This window comes from Oncorhynchus tshawytscha, linkage group LG07 (assembly GCF_018296145.1).
Source record: "Oncorhynchus tshawytscha isolate Ot180627B linkage group LG07, Otsh_v2.0, whole genome shotgun sequence".
NCBI classification, from domain to species: domain Eukaryota; kingdom Metazoa; phylum Chordata; class Actinopteri; order Salmoniformes; family Salmonidae; genus Oncorhynchus; species Oncorhynchus tshawytscha.
In genome coordinates this window covers 5,208,953-5,232,916 of record NC_056435.1, presented here as the reverse complement: position 1 = coordinate 5,232,916, position 23,964 = coordinate 5,208,953, and the positions used below count along the sequence as shown (strand labels likewise).

The 23,964-nt window shown below is 45.9% G+C and overlaps 1 protein-coding gene across 3 annotated transcripts; it reads right to left on the bottom strand.

The window, feature by feature from the left end:
• Nucleotides 1–216: 216 nt before the first annotated feature.
• On the bottom strand, nt 217–21,747 carry LOC112253724 (cysteine/serine-rich nuclear protein 3). Of its 3 annotated transcripts, none has more exons than XM_042323963.1 (6): nt 21,493–21,747; nt 20,537–20,586; nt 4,744–4,932; nt 3,489–3,748; nt 1,460–1,771; nt 217–1,219 (listed from the first exon to the last, which is right to left on the bottom strand). In XM_042323963.1, exons 3-6 carry the CDS (start codon nt 4,898–4,900, stop codon nt 224–226), a joined length of 1,725 nt encoding a protein of 574 aa, XP_042179897.1. In that variant the 5' UTR covers nt 4,901–4,932; nt 20,537–20,586; nt 21,493–21,747; the 3' UTR covers nt 217–223. The 3 variants fall into 3 exon arrangements, with proteins under 3 accessions (XP_042179897.1, XP_024281454.1, XP_042179898.1); XM_024425686.2 differs by having other exon boundaries at nt 1,475–1,771; XM_042323964.1 differs by lacking the exons at nt 20,537–20,586; nt 21,493–21,747 and having other exon boundaries at nt 4,744–5,134.
• Between the last annotated feature and the right edge of the window lie 2,217 nt (nt 21,748–23,964).

The following is a 23,964-nucleotide window of genomic DNA, read 5'->3' as shown; positions in this document are numbered from 1 at the left end:
CATGTCTGTCTGAAAGGCAGATTGACAATTATTGTCATAAGTCTTGTCCTGGAGGCAGAACTGAGCGATTTCCCTTTAGATAGGCCAGCTGCTGAGTCAAAATTGGCTATATTGTAAAAATATATGAAAACAAAAATGTGCTTTTGATCTTAAGGTTAGGGTTAGGCATTAGGGTCAGCAGTGTGGTTACGTTTAGGGTTAAGGTTAGGTTTAAAATCTGATTTTATGACTTTGTGGCTGTGCCAGCTAGTGACCACTCCGCAGAGCTGCCTCTAGAACAAGATTCATGATGAAAAACGCTAACCTGTGTCTGATAGGGCTGCTCATGGTGTAGTGTACTAGTCTCCCCACTGTGGGGAGTGTTGCTCTGCTGCGGGGCTGAGGAACAGGCGTTGGCTGCTGGTGCTTTGTCAGTGTGGGGAAAATGCATATACAGTCGCTCTATCTGGCTGAGGTGGTCTGTGTGCGGCTCGGAGGTGGTTTTAGGCTGCTCCTGTGACACGACCGTGGGGCCATCTGTGGCCCCCTGCCTATTGGGGAGTGAGGAAGCTTCACTAGGGGCTTTGGGTGTGGGGTTCAAGTTGGCTGAGTTGTCCATCTGGTAGTACCCTGATGAAGGGTTGTGGTAGTATGAGTTGGGGTTAGCGTGGTTGGTGTTGGTGTGTGTGACATCAGTGTAACCCAACACAGAGGAGAGAGGAACCACCTCTGTGTGAGAGACTGGGGGTCCACTCACCCCCTCCTCCATAGACTCACAGTCATCTTCCTCCTCCTCTTCTTCCTCCTCAGAGTCACTAGTGTGCAGGCTGTCGGTGCTGCAGTCAGAGAGGCCGCTACATAAACTACTACCATCGTCCTCATCCTCGTACTCCTCCTCATCGTCTTCCTCATCTTCGTCTACTTCCTCTTCTAGATGCTGCTCTGCGTCGCTGGCGCTTGGCAGGTGCATGATGGGAGCCTGCAGGACTGGGATGTTGTCAGACATCAGGGGGTACTGCAGAGCACGCTGGACAGGGACGTTGACTGGTAGTTCTCCATGGTAACCATTGCCATTGGTGACCTGTGGTTGTTGTTGTTGCTCGCGGCTCTTTTCCAGCTCCAGCTTCATGATGGTGTGCAGGAAGTGGGTGCGAACACGGATGGGGTTGAACTCGATGCGGCCTGTGCTGTTACTGCAGCCCTCCTTGCTGCAACCGCACGGGAATGACATTCGATCTACCTGTACAGACAGACAACCAACGCCTCAGTTAGCCTCCAAAACTGGACGGTTCCGATTTTCAATGAATAACTAACACATAGACAGAGGCATAGACATAGCAGACGGTCAAACAGACAGACAGACAGACAGACAAGGAAAAAGACAGGCAAACAGCCAGGCAAACATCCAGCCAACCAATAGCGGGCCAGCTATCATTTAACAGGCAAACATACAGACAGAGGTAATTCAGGAGACCCTCACCACAGCTCCATTTACCTGGCACTTGATGCCGGCCAGGCTGCAAGCGCAGGTCGCGGGGTTGCACAGCCCCCTGCAGTCACAGCCGCACTCTTCCCGGGACACCCGGATGGCACGCAGCTCATGCTTCTCCTCCACGTCGATGCGTCGCACCCCGGACTCCCGGAGGAGAGCGCGGCGCCGCCTGGTGGTCATCGGCTGCAGGAAGAAGTACTCGTCCACCTCCGTGTTGTCCAGGTCGATGTCGTCCTCTGAGATATCGTCCAGGGTCAGCGACTCTGCCTCGTCCGACTCAACAGTGCCATTATTGGTCAGCTGGAGGAAAATCACACGAGTAGATGGTGATGCTCTCTAGCGATGCACACTGAGTATACCGAACACCTTCCTAATACTGACCGCTTGTGTTAGCGCATCCCCTTGTGTTGGATTAGAATCACTGCGATAACGCAGCTTAAAGTGCTAGTGAATACACAAGAAATACATTATAAACAATGTAAAGGTCATTTTGACGAGAAAGGACTGTGGCACTCAGGTTATTCATGTAATTTGTCATTAACCTTGAATTCATAACCTAGTCCTAATGCCACCCTGCTTTCCTGGTTATCCCCGGCTTACAAATGGGAAAACATTCCTTCCTCATCTCTCTGCTATGTTAGCTGATTTCTAGCACAAAAATAGTTGGCATGCACCACATCGGTGTACAATGTAATGCACTTGGAGAAGTGCCACTGTGAATGCTTTACGCAATCTATTATTAATAAAGTGCCTTTGCCACTGCACTGCTGGATACTCTAATACAAAGGCATTAAAGGCACAGTCCAAACCTTTAGTTAGACGGAGTTGACTACCTTAAGTTTGATGGGGGTTGACTAGGCAGAGTTGATTACTTTGAGGTACATTCACTACCTTTAGTTATATGGAATTGACCGAAGTTGACTAGCTTTAGTTTGATGGAGAACTAAAGTTGACTACATTTAGGTTGATGGTGTTGACTAAAGTTGACTACCATAAGTTTGATGGAGTTGACTACCTACAGTTAGACTAGTGGTTCCTAAACTTGGGGTCGTGACCCCATGTGGGGTCACCTGATATGAAAATGGGGTCGCGGGAGAATTTCCAAAATCCTGAAGAAAAACAACGTACACTAGTGTTCAAATGTTTGGGGTCACTTAGAATTGTCCTGGTTTTTGAAAGAAAAGCACATTTTTTGTCCATTAAAATAACAGAATACAGTGTAGACATTGTTAATGTTGTAAATAACTATTGTAGCTGGAAACGGCAGACTATTTATGGAATATCTACATAGGTGTACAGAGGCCCATTATCAGAAAACATCACTCCTGTGTTCCAAAGGCACGTTGTGTTAGCTAATCCAAGTTTATCATTTTAAAAGGCTAATTGATCATTAGAAAACCCTTTTGTAATTATGTTAGCACAGCTGAAAACTGTTGTCCTGATTAAAGAAGCAATAAAACTGGCCTTCTTTAGACTAGTTGAGTATCTGAAGCGTCAGCATTTGTGGGTTTGATTACAGGCTCAAAATGGCCAGAAACAAAGACCTTCCTTCTGAAACTCGTCAGTCTATTCTTGTTCTGAGAAATTAAGGCTATTCCATGCGAGAAATTGCCAAGAAACTGAAGATCTCGTACAATGCTGTGTACTACTCTCTTAACAGAACAGCGCAAACTTGCTCTAACCAAAATAGAAAGAGGTGTGGGAGGCCCCGGTGCACAACTGAGCATGAGGACAAGTGTCTCACAAGTAAGTGTCACATAAGTGTCTCACAAGTCCTCAACTGGCAGCATCATTAAATAGTACCCGCAAAACACCAGTCTCAATGTCAACAATGAAGAGGCGACTCCGGGATGCTGGATACCTTATGTCAGACTAATTTGCAAAAGCCCCATATTAAAAGTATGTGATGGTCACAAACATTTTCAGATATCAAAATGGGGTTCTGGGCTAAAAAAGTTTAGGAAAGTTGACTACCTTGAGTTTGATGGAGTTGACCAGGTTAGATGGACTTGACTACCTTGAGTTTGATGGAGTTGAGTTTCTCCTCTTTGAGGTGGTCTCGCAGCATGTCTCGGTGGCTTCTCTCCTGCTCCACGGCGAACTCCCCCAGAGTGTAGCGCTGCACCCAGCTGTGGCGCGTGGACATGCCCAGGGTGCTGCCGCCCTGCGTGGGCACGCTGGTGAAGCCCTGGCGCCGGCTGAAGTAGTACACCGTCACACTCTCAAAGTGCACATTGCGCACCAGCAGGCGCCTTTCACGCCTCAAGATAGAAGCGGCTGTTAGAGGGAGGGAGAGAAGGAGGTATTGGGAGAGAAGGAGAGAGAAGGAGAGAGAAAGAGGGAGAAGGAGAGAGAAGGAGGGAGAAGGAGGGAGGAGAGAGAAGGAGGGAGAAGGAGGGAGAAGGAGAGAGAGGGGGCATTTAGAGGGAGGGAGAGAAGGAGGGAGAAGGAGAGAGAAGGAGGGAGAAGGAGAGAGAAGGGGCATTTAGAGACAAAGTATCACTATAGAAATGTTTTACTTAACCTTTATTTAACTAGCCAAGTCAGTTAAGAACAAATGACTATTTACAATGACAGCCTACCCCCAGCCAAACCTGGACGACGCTGGGCCAATTGTGCACCGCCCTATGGGACGCCCAATCACAACCAGATGTGATACAGCCTGGGTTTGAACCAGGGACTGCAGGGACACCTCTTGCACTCTTGCCTTAGACCGCTGCACCAATCGAGAGTATTGCTGCTATTGATATCCCTATGGACCCTTTGAGTGAGTTCTAGCATCCCTAACATCCTCCCTGTCATCTAAAAACCCACAGGGAGCAGGAGCTAGGGGAGATCACCCCCTATGACTCCTAAAGAGAGATGAAATCACACTACTCCCAAGAGTTACTTCCTGTTTCTCCCTGTCATCTAAAAACCCACAGGGAGCAGGAGCTAGGGGAGATCACCCCCTATGACTCCTAAAGAGAGATGAAATCACACTACTCCCAAGAGTTACTTCCTGTTTCTCCCTATCATTCTAATCCCGCTGAGGCTCTCTATGCTGGTGGTGCTTGAAGGAATCCCAGCTGATTTGAAAAGCAGTAGGTGAGGAAGAGGTTCTCGTAACAGGGAGTTTTTACACTGAAAAGATGGAAGGCTACTCACTAGCAAAATGTAAGGCGCTATTTAATTCACTTGGGGTCAAATAGTTGACAGTGTTGTCCAAAGTTGGAAAAGCTGGTTTTGATAGTTAAGCAGTCAAGTACATGCATGCTGGGTAAGCAACTCACGGGCGACGGGGGTGGAGGTGCCGGGGTTGACGCTGTCGCTGCTGTTCCCGCTGTCGCTGCCGGCAGAGACCTCGTCATCGGACCCCCGGAGAGAGAGGCAGGGGGAGGGGCTGTCCACCTCCACCTCCTCAAACTTCCTCTTCAGGATCCCACTCATCCTGCCGTAGGTCTACCACCCAACGTCTGCCCCTGAGAGAGAGAGAGAAAGAATGTGGTAAGAAATGTTACATGGTTCGCTGAGCAAACGCATGCTACTGTACATGGTTGCTCAGTTCATGCCATGGTGGGCATTGATCTCTCCCAACAGGTACAGGACGATGAGGTAAGGTAAGTTGCTAGCTAGCATTAAACTTATCTTATAAAAAACAATCAATCAATCAAACATAATCACTAGTTAACTACACATGGTTGATGATATTACTAGTTTATCTAGCATGTCCTGCGTTGCATATAATTGATGCGGTGCGTATCGTTGCTCCAATGTGTACCTAACCATAAACATCAATGCCTTTCTTAAAATCAATACACAGAAGTATATATTATTAAACCTGCATATTTAGCTAAAAGAAATCCAGGTTATCATTCAATATTAACCAGGTGAAGTTGTGTCACGGAACGGGTCCATATTTCACTGAGAGAATAAACGTCTTGTTTTTGAGATGATAGTTTACGGATTCGACCATATTAATGACCTAAGGCTCGTATTTCTGTGTGTTATTATGTTATAACTAAGTCTATGATTTGATAGAGCAGTCTGACTGAGCGATGGTAGGCAGCAGCAGGCTGCACTTTCGTGCATTTTGCCAGCAGGTCTTCGTTGTGCGTCAAGCATTGCGCTGTTTATGACCTCAAGCCTATCAACTCCCGAGATGAGGCTTGTGTAACCGATGTGGAATGGCTAGCTAGTTAGCGGGGTGCGCGCTAATAGCGTTTTCAAACGTCACTAGCTCTGAGACTTGGAGTGGTTGTTCCCCTTGCTCTGAATGGGTAATGTTGCTTCGAGGGTGGCTGTTGTCGTTGTGTTCCTGGTTCGAGCCCAGGGAGGAGCGAGGAGAGGGACGGAAGCTATACTGTTACACTGGCAATACTAAAGTGCCTATAAGAACATCCAATAGTCAAAGGTTAATGAAATACAAATGGTATTGAGAGAAATAGTCCTATAATTCCTATAATAACTACAACCTAAAACTTTGTACCTGGGAATATTGAAGACTCATGTTAAAAGGAACCACCAGCTTTCATATGTTCTCATGTTCTGAGCAAGGAACTTAAACGTTTTTACATGGCAGATATTGCACTTACTTTCTTCTCCAACACTTAGTTTTGCATTATTTAAACCAAATTGAACATGTTTCATTATTTATTTGAGGCTAAATTGATTTTATTGATGTATTATATAAAGTTAAAATAAGTGTTCATTCAGTATTGTTGTAATTGTTATTATTACAAATAAATCAAATAAAAAATAGTCAGATTAATCGGTATCGGCTTTTTATGGCCCTCCAATAATCGGTATCGGCGTTGAAAAAGCATAATCGGTCGACCTCTAACCACTATCTACTGGATTTAATGGCTGTGTCACGTCTACTCCCACTCCTCCCCTTCGGCGTTTGACGTAGCGGGTATACTAACCACCGGTCAAATCAAAATCAAATCAAATCTAATTTATTTATATAGCCCTTCGTACATCAGCTGATATCTCAAAGTGCTGTACAGAAACCCAGCCTAAAACCCCAAACAGCAAGCAATGCAGGTGTAGAAGCACGGTGGCTAGGAAAAACTCCCTAGAAAGGCCAAAACCTAGGAAGAAACCTAGAGAGGAACCAGGCTATGTGGGGTGGCCAGTCCTCTTCTGGCTGTGCCGGGTGGAGATTATAACAGAACATGGCCAAGATGTTCAAATGTTCATAAATGACCAGCATGGTCGTATAATAATAAGGCAGAACAGTTGAAACTGGAGCAGCAGCACGGTCAGATGGACTGGGGACAGCAAGGAGTCATCATGTCAGGTAGTCCTGGGGCATGGTCCTAGGGCTCAGGTCCTCCGAGAGAGAGAAAAAAAGAGAGAATTAGAGAGAGCATATGTGGGGTGGCCAGTCCTCTTCTGGCTGTGCCGGGTGGAGATTATAACAGAACATGGCCAAGATGTTCAAATGTTCATAAATGATCAGCATGTTCGAATAATAAGAAGGCAGAACAGTTGAAACTGGAGCAGCAGCACGGCTAGGTGGACTGGGGACAGCAAGGAGTCATCATGTCAGGTAATCCTGGGGCATGGTCCTAGGGCTCAGGTCCTCCGAGAGAGAGAAGGAGAGAATTAGAGAACGCACACTTAGATTCACACAGGACACCGAATAGGACAGGAGAAGTACTCCAGATATAACAAACTGACCCTAGCCCCCCGACACATAAACTACTGCAGCATAAATACTGGAGGCTGAGACAGGAGGGGTCAGGAGACACTGTGGACCCATCCGAGGACACCCCGGACAGGGCCAAACAGGAAGGATATAACCCCACCCACTTTGCCAAAGCACAGCCCCCACACCACTAGAGGGATATCTTCAACCACCAACTTACCATCCTGAGACAGGGCCGAGTATAGCCCACAAAGATCTCCGCCATGGCACAACCCAAGGGGGGGCGCCAACCCAGACAGGATGACCACATCAGTGAATCAACCCACTCAGGTGACGCACCCCTTCCAGGGACGGCATGAGAGAGCCCCAGTAAGCCAGTGACTCAGCCCCTGTAATAGGGTTAGAGGCAGAGAATCCCAGTGGAAAGAGGGGCACCGGCCAGGCAGAGACAGCAAGGGCGGTTCGTTGCTCCAGAGCCTTTCCGTTCACCTTCCCACTCCTGGGCCAGGCTACACTCAATCATATGACCCACTGAAGAGATGAGTCTTCAGTAAAGACTTAAAGGTTGAGACCGAGTTTGCGTCTCTGACTTGGGTAGGCAGACCGTTCCATAAAAATGGAGCTCTATAGGAGAAAGCCCTGCCTCCAGCTGTTTGCTTAGAAATTCTAGGGACAAATAGGAGGCCTGCATCTTGTGACCGTAGGTATGTACGGCAGGACCAAATCAGAGAGATAGGTAGGAGCAAGCCCATGTAATGCTTTGTAGGTTAGCAGTAAAACCTTGAAATCAGCCCTTGCTTTGACAGGAAGCCAGTGTAGAGAGGCTAGCACTGGAGTAATATGATCAAATTTTTTGGTTCTAGTCAGGATTCTAGCAGCCGTATTTAGCACCAACTGAAGTTTATTTAGTGCTTTATCCGGGTAGCCGGAAAGTAGAGCATTGCAGTAGTCTAACCTAGAAGTTACAAAAGCATGGATACATTTTTCTGCATCATTTTTGGACATTTTTGGATTTTTGCAATGTTACGTAGATGGAAAAAACCTGTCCTTGAAATGGTCTTGATATGTTCTTCAAAAGAGAGATCAGGGTCCAGAGTAATGCCGAGGTCCTGGGATCCATCAATACACACACCTGGCATCAATCATTACGCGCACCTACACATCATCATTATGCACACCTGGACTCCATTACCTCACTTATTACCTCCCCTATATCTGGCACTCCCTTAGGTTCTTTCCCCAGTCTGTAGTATTCCTGTGTTTATGCATAGACTCTACTGTTGTCTCGGTTCATGGTTGTTGTATTATTAAAAGTTTCACCTGCTTCTCGACGTCTCTGTTACAGAATACTGACTACAACAATGGAAGCAGCAGGAAAACAGAGTATCTCCCAGACAGTCGACGAGCAGGGATACCTTCTACTTCAACACCATGACCAGCTAGTACAACGGCTATGGAAGAGGTTCTTCACAGTGTGCAACGTCTTGAACATACCCGGAAGCGTTGCCGTCAACTAGCGTAGGATACTCTACAACCAATTGACCCAGCGAGCCGGCACAACCAGCACATTTAGCAACCCGCTCAGGTCAGGGAAGCTTGTTTGTCCCTCCCGGATAAATATGACGGCACCCCATCTAAATGCCGTGGCTTCCTAATTCAGTGCTCCCTCTACTTTAAGCACCAAATGGGAGCCCCCACCACCGAGAGGTCCAATGTTGCCACGGTTATTTCTCTGCTGACTGGGCGAGTGTTGGAATGGGCCACGGCCGTCTGGGAGAGGAGCGTAGGAGCTAGATTCATGAGGGGTTCATGGCTCTGTACAAAGGAATCTTTGATCATCCCTGGAGGGCAGAGGGGGGTGAGCGCCTACTCCAATTACAGCAGGGGCACCAGACGGCTGCCGAGTTTTCGCTCACCTCCCGGACAGTAGCAGCATCCAGCAGATGGATCGAGTGGGTGTTTTGTACGCTATTCAGAAGAGGTCTGCACCAGTAGGTCCAGATGGAACTGGCCTGTCGACAACAACCCCTGCTTGGACGCACTCATTGTGATGGCCGTCCCTCTGGATATCCTACTTCGGCAGCGTCGGCACTCATCACTTCTCTCAGTGAACACTCTGGATCAGAGCCTGAACACATGGAGGTAGGGGTCACATGCCTCCCCGTGACGCAGACTGAGCCAGATGGCGTTCTGTCTGTACTGTGGTCAAGGACTTCCTAATCTGGGATCCGCAAGAGCAGAGTCACGTGATCTTCCACCTCCTGGGGCAGGAGTGAGTATTCCACATTCATCACTTTCTGCTAAACTCTTTTTGGTGTCCATCATACTAGTTGACTGTCCCTCATGTAATGTGTCTTCAGCGTTAGTGGATTCCGGTGCCACAGGGAATTTAATTGACCAGACCCTTGCCTCCTCTCTTAACATCTCATACCCCCTCTCCTTTCCCGGTTCAAGCCCTCAATAGTCGGCCACTAGGATTCGGAACCATTACACACATCACCCAACCACTCACCCTCACCGTGGAGTCCATTCATCAGGAGAACATCCCCTTCTACATTACCAGTTCACAAGATCTCCCTTGGCTTCAATGCCATAACCCCACCATCTCATGGTCGAGAATGAGAATCAGACTGGTCACCCGAATGCTGGTTCTTCGTCGGTTGAGAGTCCTGTGGTTGCCCTTCAGCCCAACAACCCAGGTATACCAGGACCTGGAGGCGGTATTCTCCAAGACCTGTGCCACCTGTCTTCCTCCTCATCGCCCCTCAACCTGCTGGCAGGGTCTGTGCCTCCTCACAGGAGCATCTACTCTCTGTCGGTGGCTGAGACCCAGGCCACGGAGGATTACATCCAAGAGGCGCTACAACAAGGATCCGCACGTCCTCTTCTCCTGCGTCAGCTGGCTTCATCTTTGTGCCCAAGAAAGATGGAGGGTTACGCCCATGTATTGATTAGAGGACTCAATGAAATCAGCTCAAAGTACTATTAAACTCTCCCAATGTTTTCCGGCAGCTGTCAAAAAGCTCCGTGGGGCCCGTTTTATTTTTATTTTTTTACCAAATTGGACCTGCGGAGTGCAAACAAGCTCATCCACATCCGGGAGGGGGATGAATGGAAGACTGTTTAGCACGATGTCTGGTCACCACGAGTACTTGGTGATACCATTTGGCTGAGCCAATGCTCCATCAGTGTTTCAGGCATTCGTTAACTTCTTGATGCACCCATCCCGTTAGCGGGATCATTTTCGTCAACACCCGCTGAATTGCAGAGCACCAAATTCAAATTAAATTACTAAAAATATTTAATTTTCATGAAATCACAAGTGCAATATAGCAAAACACAGCTTAGCTTGTTGTTAATCTATCTGACGTGTCAGATTTCAAAAAAGCTTTTCGGCGAAAGCTATCCAAGCGTTTATGTTAGGACATCTCTCTCAGTAGACAAAACATTACAAACAGATAGCAGCAAAGTAGATTGGTGAGTCAGAAAAGTCAGAAAAGCAATCAAATGAATCGCTTACCTTTGATGATCTTCGGATGTTTGTGCTCACGAGACTCCCAGTTACACAATAAATGTTACATAAAGATTATTTTTAAATCCAAAAACCTCCATTTACAGGTGGTGGGGATACCCACAGAACCTTGTCGCCCTTCAAGTAGCCTCCCGTAACCGGCGACAGTGCGCACAGGAGCCGGGAGACGTTCTACCCGACCAACGACCCAAACCATCAGCCGAGGTACAGGCACCCGGGAGAGGAAGTCACTATCGGAAACACGAAGCCCCCTAAAGAATGCTACTCGATTGTCAAGAGAACCTGTGCCACGGATTAGTAGGGGAACAGTGCCAGCCATCCCCTAGACTCGCACACAAATAGATTCAAGTGAGGGCAGTTTGAGCATGCACCGAGCCGAGACATACAAAGCAACCAACGTGAGTATCTTGGGGCATGGTCGCGAATCCGATCCCGGCTTGTTAGCCTTCGTCGTTTCGGTAGCGTCAGCCAGTTTACTTATTGCTATAGCCAGGCCAAGCAATTCGAAGAATAACTAATTGTTTGTGATTGGGAAACGTATGAGAATCGTACACACTTCAGCACACAACATCCAGGGGGTGAGCAGTCTCTACCACTACGGGACAGTTGAGATGGCACAACGTAAGACAGTCTCGTGTTCCAATTGTGTTTTCGCCAGGGTGCAACTCCCCATAGTGTGTTGTACCGAAGTTGACTGACTGAAAGGGAACACGCATCAAGGAATGCACACACATGTAATCACCTGCACTGTGCGTGCACACACACGCGTAATCACCTGCACTGTGCGTGCACACACACGCGTAATCACCTGCACTCTGCGTGCACACACACAGGACTCATAGAGGGATGCTTTAGACATAATACACGGATGTTGCAGTGGCAGCCCCCCCCCCCTTCCCTTCCCATCCCCACTCCACATACAGTACAGGACATCTCGCTGTCATACTGTGTTCAACCGGGCTGCATCTTGCCTAGACATCTTGTTTCAAGAGGACCACAATGGAAATAAGTCCCAGACGTTGTTGTGTGTTATCCTCCATGATGTTACTCATGTGCCTGTATGGCTTCTCAAGTTGTATGTGTTCTTGTTTTTTGTTCTTAAATGGTGGAGTGAATAAACTAGACTAAAATTCAAACACAACCCCCGACGGTGACAGTATGGGGACATGGTGGGAACTGGGTAAGGGTTTCCGTGGCTATATCCAAGCATCATGTACCGACTTCCTACACTTCCTTTCAGTCATGTATTCTCATTCCCATCTTCAGAATCCAGCACTCCGTGCACCATGCTACCTATTCCTTGAAAACCCTGTGGTGGTTGCCGTGACAACAGTGTCATCATATACATGTGAGACATGTTTAATTTCGGACAGTCGTCGCCTGTTTTAGACATGATGGATACTATGTGCAAAACAATACCACTTAAAACGGTGGTTTACTGTCCACACAAATCCCAATCTCATAATAAATGCCTCCTTACTGATGGCCACACAACAGGACCTGAGGCTGGGAGCTTCTCCCTCTGTGAACTGGTACCGGAGGACATCATGCATCACAACAGAACAGAACATAGGAGCAGACTACCCTGCAATGGTAGTGAGAGAATAGGTGGAGGGAGACTCGCCCTCCCCTACGCTCGCTAACCACCTCTCTCTCTCTCTCTCTCTCTCTCTCTCTCTCTCTCTCTCTCTCTAACCTCTCTCTCTCTCTCTCTCTCTCTCTCTCTCTAACCTCTCTCTCTCTCGCTAACCTCTCTCTCTCTCTCTCTCTCTCTCTCGCTAACCACCTCTCTCTCTCTCTCTCTCTCTCTCTCTCTCTCTCTCTCTCTCTCTCGCTAACCACCTCTCTCTCTCTCTCTCTCTCTCTCTCTCTCTCTCTCTCTCTCTCTCTCTCTCGCTAACCACCTCTCTCTCTCTCTCTCTCTCTCTCTCTCTCTCTCTCTCTCTCTCTCTGAAGAACAGTAAGCGGTGCAGCAGGATATACACTGGGAACACAATGTTGCATAAGCTCCCTCCACACCAGATGCTACACATAGTGTCCTGTGCTGAATGGATCCCATTCGCGAGTTCCCCCCATAACATGTAAAAGTACCAAAGGTGAGGAAATATTACCACCACACTTCAATAATGTATGTGACCACTGACTGACCTGTGTCGTATCGCCTTGCAAACTCCAGGAATCCTCTAGCGCTTCCCCACATTATTCACTACATAAACGTCCACATCGATAGGGCTCCCAGAAGAACAGACCTTGCTGCTACCCTCTTACTCTGTTGTTTAGCACCCAGGAGTCTGTCTAGGGTTCACAATCTTTCTCTCAATTCAATTCAATTCAATTCAAGGGGCTTTATTGGCATGGGAAACGTGTTAACATTGTGAAAGCAAGTGAAGTAGATAGTGTACAAAAGTGAAATAAACAATAAAAATTAACAGTAGACATCACACGCACAGCAGTTCCAAAAGAATAAAGAATTGTGCCTATATAAATTGTGCCTATATACTGTACATTGTTGTAATGATGTGCAAATCGTTAAAGTACAAAAAGGTAAAATAAATAAACATAAATATGGGTTGTATTTACAATGGTGTTTGTTCTTCACTGGTTGACCTTTTCTTGTGGCAACAGGTCCAAATCTTGCTGCTGTGATGGCACACTGTGGAATTTCACCCAGTAGATATGGGAATTCATCAAAATCGGGTTTGTTTTCGAATTCTTTGTGGATCTGTGTAATCTGAGGGAAATATGTGTCTCTAATATGGTCATACATTTGGCACGAGGTTAGGAAGTGCATCTCAGTTCCCACCTCATTTTGTGGCAGTGTGCATATAGCCTGTCTTCTCTTGAGAGCCAGGTCTACCTATGGCGGCCTTTCTCAATAGCAAGGCTACGCTCACTGAGTCTGTACATCATCAAAGCTTTCCTTAAGTTTGGGTCAGTCACAGTGGTCAGGTATTCTGCCACTGTGTACTCTCTGTTTAGTGCCAAATAGCATTCTAGTTTGCTATTTGTTTGGTTAATTCTTTCCAATGTGTCAAGTAAATATCTTTTTGATTTCTCATGATTTGGTTGTGTCTAATTGTGTTGCTGTCCTGGGGCTCTGTGGGGTGTGTTTGTGTTTGTGAACAGAGCCCCAGGACCAGCGTGCTTAGGGGACTCTTCTCCAGGTTCATCTCTCTGTAGGTGATGGCTCTGCCTCCTCTCTGCCTCCTCTCTACCTCCTCTCTGCCTCCTCTCTACCTCCTCTCTGCCTCTCTCTGCCTCCTCTCTGCCTCCTCTCTACCTCCTCTCTGCCTCCTCTCTACCTCCTCTCTGCCTCCTCTCTACCTCCTCTCTGCCTCCTCTCTACCTCCTCTCTACCTCCTCTCTGCCTCTCTCTCTCTCTGGTGTCGCTTGCTGTCAGCTTTCTCAGACAGTTTCTCTCTCCCTCTAGCTCTCTCTCTCTCTCTCTCTCTCTCTCTCTCTCTCTCTCTCTCTCTCTCTCTCTCTCTCTCTCTCTCTCTCTCTCTCTTTCTCTCACCCTCCATTTCCACACAAAGACTCGTTAGCTTGTGCTGGCTGAAGTGCCGAAGCCTGACTGAGGTAGAGGAGGAAGTCCTTGGAGATCACATAAAGAGAAAAAGGATAGAATGAAAGAATAGGGGAGAGAGAGAGGGGGGGGGTGTAATCAGACAATTTCAACAAAATAGCAAAAAGGGCAAGGAGACAGATCTGCAATACAAAATCTCCCTTTTATAATCCCAAACCCTGCACTGCCCCCTGTATAACAGACAGACACAACAACACTGTGTCACTTTACAGGCTCAGGTTGCCACAAATAGCATGGAGATGAGTGACAAAGCTTAGTGGGAAGCACCGATGCCAGTCCTGACCCTGTCCACAGACACTCAGTCTCGATTATGAATACGGGCCAACTGTCAACTCAACTTAACTCACTGCCCTAAAATACCCTTTTGCATCTCCTCTCTTCCTCTCTCTCTACTTCCCCTTTCCTCTCCTCTCTACTCCTCCTCCTCCTACATTCATGTTGGGATTCATTGGGTTAATGGTGTGTGTGTGTCATACAGCAGAGAGGAGCCCTGACTCACTCGCTGCAGTGAGACTGGTTGAATTAGCGCTAGGCTAGCTAGCCAGCCTCCATTCAGCCTCCAGGCAGGGAGGTTGAGAAATGAGGCCCTCTCTAGATTCTAGAATGACCTCACAGAGAGGGTCAGTTGAATGGGATTCCTAAAAGAACGGCCCCTAGTGTCATCTGGCGCTGAAGAAGTCTACTGCCACAGACATGCACGCCCCCATGCAGACACTCACACACACGGAGGCAGGCAGACACACACAAAGACACACAGACCTGTTTTCACCTCTGGGTACAGGGAGTACAGGGGAGTAGGGCTGGGTAAGGCAGGGGGCTGAAGGAGATGTGAGGGAGTTGACTTTGTGGAACAATGTTTCCTCTTCCTATCCACCCACCCACCTACACAAATGTGATCTTTCTTTCAGTTGAAAATGTTGCTGGATTGCCAGAATTGAGAGAGAGAGAGAGAGAGAGAGAGAAGTGGACAGACAAAGACGAAGAGGAAAATCTAAAATTAGACTAGACGCCATCGAACAAATCACGGAACGATGCCATTCATATGTTCTGCCATTATATTTCAAATAGACATGAGTCATGAGCAATACCAGACAGAGAGCTGTATCTCCTTATTCAGAGAGCTGTATCTCCCTTATTCAGAGGGCTGTATCTCCCTTATTCAGAGGGCTGTATCTCCCTTATTCAGAGGGCTGTATCTCCTTATTCAGAGGGCTGTATCTCCCTTATTCAGAGAGCTGTATCTCCCTTAATCAGAGGGCTGTATCTCCCTTAATCAGAGGGCTGTATCTCCCTTATTCAGAGGGCTGTATATCCCTTAATCAGAGGGCTGTATCTCCCTTAATCAGAGGGCTGTATCTCCCTTATTCAGAGAGCTGTATCTCCTTATTCAGAGGGCTGTATCTCCCTTATTCAGAGGGCTGTATCTCCCTTATTCAGAGGGCTGTATCTCCTTATTCAGAGGGCTGTATCTCCCTTATTCAGAGGGCTGTATCTCCCTTAATCAGAGGGCTGTATCTCCCTTATTCAGAGAGCTGTATCTCCTTATTCAGAGGGCTGTATCTCCCTTATTCAGAGAGCTGTATCTCCCTTAATCAGAGGGCTGTATCTCCCTTATTCAGAGAGCTGTATCTCCTTATTCAGAGGGCTGTATCTCCCTTATTCAGAGGGCTGTATCTCCCTTAATCAGAGGGCTGTATCTCCCTTATTCAGAGAGCTGTATCTCCCTTATTCAGAGAGCTGTATCTCCCTTATTCAGAGCGCTGTATCTCCTTATTCAGAGGGCTGTATCTCCCTTATTCAGAGGGCTGTATCTCCCTTATTCAGAGGGCTGTATCTCCCTTATTCAGAGAGCTGTATCTCCCTTATTCAGAGAGCTGTATCTCCTTATTCAGAGAGCTGTATCTCCCTTATTCAGAGGGCTGTATCTCCTTATTCAGAGGGCTGTATCTCCTTATTCAGAGGGCTGTATCTCCTTATTCAGAGAGCTGTATCTCCCTTAATCAGAGGGCTGTATCTCCCTTATTCAGAGCTCTTCAGAGTCACTATGGTCTTATAATGGTACCATGGGTGAAAATAACAAGAGAAACTTCTGCTTTAAGATGGAAGGTGACAGAAAGGCGTTACACCATCAGTCCCTCTACGACTATTCTGACTGTCCTCTTTGTGTGTCTGTGTCTGTGTGTGTGTGTGTGTGTGTGTGTGTGTGTGTGTGTGTGTGTGTGTGTGTGTGTGTGTGTGTGTGTGTGTGTGTGTGTGTGTGTGTGTGTGTGTGTGTCTGTCTGTGTGTGTGTGTGTAGCAGCTACAGTTTACCCATACATTAATGAAAACTGGTTGCTATAGCAATACCAGGCATATAGCACGAGAGAAGGAATACCCTTCCATCTTAAACCAGCACACCACTCAAATCCTATAAGGGACATTCTACTTCTAAATTCTACTTAGACATAACAGAATAGAATGGCTTGTTAGGCTGATATAGTATTGGGGAGGGCTGACATTCTGTCAGTATGCACTCACAGTCTAAAGCTTTTGGAGAACAAAGACCAACGTAAGATCATGAACTATTTGCAAAGTGAATCTACGGACACTTGTCTCATGAGCTAACGCATCACTGGAAATCACATTCAGTCTGTCGAAAATGTTAAGCAAATGCACTCTAATGAGTGGTATAACATGTATTTATTTCCCACTGACTGAATAAACAGTAGCCTTCACCACTGCACAAAATATGGCCTAGCTGTTGGAAGCACGACAAGAGGAGATAGTGGAGACGTCCAATTACTACTGTATGTGTCCTAGAGCGAGTTAGTGAGCCCCTTTCCGTTGCTCTCCTCTCCCTCTCTTCTCCTAGTGACTGGTGAAACTAATTGTGCTGCATTTCAAATCTGCTACTGATTTCTCTCCCAGCCACTGCTCTCTCTCTCTCTTTCTCTCCTCTCTCTCTCTCACCCACACTTCCTCTTTCTGTCTATTTCTCTCTCTCTTTCTCATTTCAACTTCTCTCTCACTGTCTGTTTCTCTCTCTCTCTCTTCAACATCCCTCTCTCACTCTGTCTGTTTCTCTCTCTCTCTCTCAACATCCCTCTCTCACTCTCTCTCTCTCTTCAACATCCCTCTCTCACTCTGTCTGTTTCTCTCTCTCTCTCTTCAACATCCCCCTCACTCTGTCTACTCTGTCTGTTTCTCTCTCTCTCTCTCAACATCCCTCTCTCTTTCTGTCTGTTTCTCTCTCTCTCTCTCAACATCCCCTCTCACTCTGTCTGTTTCTCTCTCTCTCTCTCAACATCCCCTCTCACTCTGTCTCAACATCCCCCTCTCTTTTCTCTCTCTCTCTCAACATCCCCTCTCACTCTGTCTGTTTTCTCTCTCTCTCTCTCAACATCCCCCTCTCACTCTGTCTGTTTCTCTCTCTCTCTCTCAACATCCCCCTCTCACTCTGTCTGTTTCTCTCTCTCTCTCTCAACATCCCCCTCTCACTCTGTCTGTTTCTCTCTCTCTCTCTCAACATCCCCCTCTCACTCTGTCTGTTTCTCTCTCTCTCTCTCAACATCCCCCTCTCACTCTGTCTGTTTCTCTCTCTCTCTCTCTTCAACATCCCCCTCTCTCTTTCTGTGTTTCTCTCTCTCTCTCTCAACATCCCCTCTCACTCTGTCTGTTTTTCTCTCTCTCTCTCTCAACATCCCCCTCTCACTCTGTCTGTTTCTCTCTCTCTCTCTCAACATCCCCTCTCACTCTGTCTGTTTCTCTCTCTCTCTCTCAACATCCCCTCTCACTCTGTCTGTTTCTCTCTCTCTCTCTCTTCAACATCCCCTCTCACTCTGTCTGTTTTCTCTCTCTCTCTCAACATCCCCTCTCACTCTGTCTGTTTCTCTCTCTCTCTCTCAACATCCCCTCTCAACATCTTTCTGTGTTTCTCTCTCTCTCTCTCAACATCCCCTCTCACTGTCTGTCTCAACATCCCCCTTTTCTCTCTCTCTCTCTCTCTCAACATCCCCCTCTCACTCTGTCTGTTTCTCTCTCTCTCTCTCTTCAACATCCCCCTCTCACTCTGTCTGTTTCTCTCTCTCTCTCAACATCCCCTCTCACTCTGTCTGTTTCTCTCTCTCTCTCTTCAACATCCCCCTCTCACTCTGTCTGTTTCTCTCTCTCTCTCTCAACATCCCCTCTCACTCTGTCTGTTTTCTCTCTCTCTCTCAACATCCCCTCTCACTCTGTCTGTTTCTCTCTCTCTCTCTCAACATCCCCCTCTCACTCTGTCTGTTTCTCTCTCTCTCTCAACATCCCCCTCTCACTCTGTCTGTTTCTCTCTCTCTCTCAACATCCCCCTCTCTCACTCTTTCTGTTTCTCTCTCTCTCTCTTCAACATCCCCTCTCACTCTGTCTGTTTTCTCTCTCTCTCTCAACATCCCCCTCTCACTCTGTCTGTTTCTCTCTCTCTCTCTCAACATCCCCCTCTCACTCTGTCTGTTTCTCTCTCTCTCTCTCAACATCTGTTTCTCTCTCTCTCTCTCAACATCCCCCTCTCACTCTGTCTGTTTTCTCTCTCTCTCTCTCAACATCCCCCTCTCACTCTGTCTGTTCTCTCTCTCTCTCTCAACATCCCCTCTCACTCTGTCTGTTTCTCTCTCTGTTTCTCTCTCTATACATCTCCTCCCTTTCCCCATATCTCTTTCTCCCTTGCTCTCTCTCAACATCCCCCCCTCTCTCTTTCTGTGTTTCTCTCTCACTCTGTTTCTCTCTCTCTATATGTTTCTCTCTCTCCTCTCCCTTTCTCTATCCATATCAACTTCTTTCTCTCTCCCTTGCTCTCTCTCATATTATCTCTCTCCAATCAAACGTGCAACAAGGGGATGCAAAGTAATTACCTCAATGAATGTGGAAGGTGAGAGGTGCTGTGTATCTCCTGTCCGCATTCTGTCTGAGAGTTTATTTCATGGAAAGTCTCCAGACAGAAGCCTTAAAGAGGTGTGAGCATGGTTGGCTATGATTGGGGGGTTGGAGAATAAGTTTACTAAACCTGCAAATAAAACCCAGATGAACATTTATCCATAAAACAAGGCAAATACAAAGAATACTATACTTTTACAGTGGTTAATATATCTAATATATATATATATATATTTTATTATACTAAATAATCCCAAATAATGACCATCTCTTACAAGTAATGAACATGCGAAATGAATGAATCACACTTTCAGCGGACCTCAGCACCCTGGTTAATACCTAGATGTTACCTTCTGTAAGCGGCTTGTCCTCTCCTAGGGGGTGAACAGCAATATGCTGCTGGAGACTGAGTGAACATTCCAATCAGCTGCCATGGCAACCAGCCACAAGGGGGAGGAGGGTGGAGTGAGAGGGAGGGGGGTGGAGGCGAGGGGAGAGCACTATGCTGAAGCATGAGTTGGACTGGGAAGTATACCACATCTCACAAAGAAGAACTGTTATGTATGCTAGCCAGGAGGGGCGATGAGTATAGATGTAATTAATATACAGTGTGGTTGCACACAATAGTTATGGAGCTGTATCAAAGACAATACAGAATGATCCATTGAAAAATAGAATAGTAATACAATTCTACATGTAAAATACAGTATAGACGATCATATTATTACTATGCATTATGAAGCATTCATTGAAAGTGTGACTAGAATACTATCTTTAACAGACAATGATGCAACCGCTTTCCTTCCCTCCCTCCCTCCCTCCCTCCCTCCCTCCCTCCCTCCCTCCCTCCCTCCCTCCCTCCCTCCCTCCCTCCCTCCCTCCCTCCCTCCCTCCCTCCCTCCCTCCCTCCCTCCCTAGCTATGAAATTGTAACAATGTATCCTTCACCTTAATAATATACAGTCAAAGCCTGATGAAAACATGGCATGACACCTATAGTAATATAATTTATGCATTGGGAATTGCTTGATGATGGATTTGATAGACAGATGTTGACAGACAGAGAATCAGGGTGACCTTTACTGAGTGTGTGTGTGTGTGTGTGTGTGTCTTTGCATTGTATTGTGTAATAACACCCCATACTTCTCCAGTTCTATTTTCTCTCCCCTGATATCTCCTGTAGAGATAATAACCATGTGGTGGTGGACAAAGAGAGGCTCTACCCAGATAAATCAAGCATCATTCAGCCTGCACGGACACTTAGCTGCCCCACTCACTACATGATGACTTCTCCCATCAGGAACCTTTTAGGAAACGCCAGACAGCTAACAGGGCTGCTAGTTGGACAGACCTTATATGGAGTTTATGTTTAAAATCAGTCTATACAAACTGGAACAACAATGCTTGGACAAGTTAAAGCCAACCTACCTTAGATGCTGAGAGATCAAGTTAGGTTGTTTGCATGAGACGTCGCTGGCCTGTAAGGAAATGCGCACAGGTGAGGACTGATGAGCTAATGTATTCTTACTTGACAATGGCTGAAATATAGTGAGACACAATTCACTAATAGTGTGGATTGGGTTCTCATAGAAACTACTCATGCAGTGAGACACAGCCTATAGTGAGAGTTTGGCTTGGGGAAGTGGAAGGCAGGCGTTGCTGCCCCCCCCCTTCTCCTCTTGTGATGAATAATTGGTTCCCAGGGGACTCAGGAGTGGGGCCCAGCAGTTCTACACACACAGTTTCCCTTTCTCAACAGACTGACTGGGGCAGTAGCCTCCTCTCTGCAGCACTGAAGTGTGTGTGTGTGTGTGTGTGTGTGTGTGTGTGTGTGTGTGTGTGTGTGTGTGTGTGTGTGTGTGTTTACAAGAGCATAGATTTTTTATGATAAGACATGCAAACACAGTTTAATCAATCTGTTTTAACTATGCATAACCTTGGAATAAGTTCAACAGAAAAGGTTCAACTATGATGTCATTAATTATACATTTTTTGGGGGTACTAGCATATAAACTACAACTTATATATAACCAATGTCAAATTGTTTTAATAATAAAACATAGTTGTGAAACCTTTTGAATGAAAACGTAATGTAGTTATGCCTGTGACAAAGCAAGAAAACCTGAAGGCTCTGAGGCCTCTATGACAAACCACGTATCCTACAACAAAATGTACTATTCTATTCCAAAACACTTTATATTTGCAAAATATGTGCATTGTTAGCGTAACATCTCTCAAATCATGCACTCACTCAGCTTGTTTAAGATTCAGATAGTGAAAAAGCACAGCAATGCGCTCAGGGTATCGCGGTATACCGTGCTATATAGGAATTGAAAAGGCTAGAGGGAAAGACTAATACAGAGGTATCAAAAACAATGACTTACCAATCATCTTGTCAAACCCATCACGAAAAACTGGCAACTGTATAACATTACCTCCCGTACTGGCTAAAATAAACAAATCTCAATGACAACTGTTAAATTAAAGGCTAATTTTCAATGCAGCTTAAATTATATTTGCGCACCATACACACAAACGCATAACAGAGTGATATGGTCCTGTAACTGATTATGTTGTAAATGAATTAGTAGGTTTTGCAGCACGACTGATGCGTGGAGGTCTTTTCGGCTGCGCGCGCTGACAATGGTGGAGAGAAAGGGGTTGACACGAGCCCTACAGGCAACGTGACTACGGTTAGCCAATCATTCCCAGGTGAATCAAATTATACATGGACTACCAAAGTGTCGGCTACTGTAGCAAACGATTACACGTTTTTGAAACATGGCAGCCTATCTTTGAAAACATAAAACAATATTTTTGTCAACTCCAACAAAAATAATTGTGGTCTTCTGATAAGAAGCTGTGTGTGCGTGTGCGTGTGCGCGCGCGCGTGTGTGTGTGTGTGTGTGTGTGTGTGTGGCTCAGCTATGGATTTGGTGCGGTGGAAATGTTTTGCTGCCATCCAGTGGAAAGCTTGGCTAGCCTCTCAACGGGGTATTTAAATACTTAAACCCTGTATTGTTTTATGTATTGAGCTGTCAAGAATAAGTATTATATTTGAATGTCGTAGCTGAGGTACAGAAACACCCTGCCAGGATGTGTCCACAAGTTGTTATAGTTGTATAATAACTAATATATATAGTATATTCTGTATAATTATCATGTGATATTTCATTAAATTTGTTTTATCCAAGTGTTGGATTTGGGTATAGCACATCGTTTATTTGAATAGATTACTTAATAGCAACTACTTGGGGACATTTGCAGCATTGGCCTCATTTTTTAAATTATCAATGGGTACTGGAGAGCGTGATATTAGAGCCAGGAGACAGTAGAGGGCGCTCACAGCCCACACACTGCACTGGCTCCGTTCTGTTCCATTTCCAGTCTCTGGTTTTACAGACATATTTGATCATTCTTTTGTTGCTGAGAATTTTCCTGCACAACAGGAAATGTAAATCTGTAGTGTGTTTGAGTTTACAAAAAGCTTCTAAATTTGTAATTTCCACTTTGACATTTCAGACTTGATTTACCTTAACGAAAAAATGTATCAACCCCTTCAAAAATATCCATTAATTGTAATCCACATAATAATTCAAATGTCCTTTCCTGCTGTAACAAACTGGCTCAAATTAAGATCCTGCATCTGTATTAATGACAGGCACTGTAGGGCTCATTTCAGTCTACATACACAAAGGTAACTCATGTTGATTGTCTTGCACATTCATCGTCTTCCATCTGTCTTTGTAAAAGAAAGTCTTACTTTAGTACCTGGGAAACATGGGTTCTATGAGACCCTTATCCCCTGTTGACTCTAGCTGCATTGTAAGGAGAGCTAAATGAGCCAGCAGCAGCAGCAGTAGAGAGAGAGAGAGGTGGCTGAGAAATGTCCAGATACCATCTGAGTTTGTGTTTAAAGAACGGTCTGGTCTGGGCAGAGTACCAAGCCAAACAAGCTAACTTTGGCCTAAAGCTTAGGATAAGTTAAATAGCTCTTTGCTTGTAGCCTAGTCATTCCCCTCCAAAACTTCAAGATGAAGCTTTCCCTCACTAAAATGGTGAACTCTCAACTGTCTATGTTGCAATCTGTCTCTTCAGTCTGGTTTCCGGGAAGTCAGTCATTAAACTATCCCCCCCGGCTGTCAAGAGAACATGACGAATGATTGAACAGGGGAAGCAGTGTAACGTTTGGGGAAAAAAATCTTCAATAACAGTTTATGCATTGTTCTTTTGGTCAAGCATTGTTAGAAGTTCAATCAAATGGACGTTTGTTTCAAGATGTATAGTCAATAAATAAGGAAGGTCAATACACTGTTTAACACCTATCGTGAAATAAGCACAACTAAATCATATAAAAGGAAATGTTTGATAAAGTCCCATAACGTCCAAGGCAGTGAGTGCCATGTGCATCTCTGTTGTAGCTGTTGAGCTACATGAACACCCCATGAAACATTGTGTAAACATAGGCTGCAGTATTAGTGTTACTATTCACTAGGTAGAGTGTCCCTTCTCACCTGCCGTATTGGTGACGTGTGAAAACCAAGCTCTGAAGTAAACCTCAGTAACTGGAGTATGCGAGACAGAGATCTGATACTGAGTGACTAGAAAGCCAGGAATAGATCGTACCTACCCACATGTCTAGTACTGCATGCAGCAATTCCCCGTCTGCTGAAAAAAAGCCCACGTTAATCTAATGAACGTTTAGAAATTAGAGCTTTTATTTGGATACAAAAGAAGCAATACAGTGTTTTTTTTTCATGGAGAACTTCTCTGTAGAGAAATACACCCCCATCCTACTTTTTGCATTCCATGATAACAAATGATATTCCTACTTGTCATGACATGGCTGGTATGTA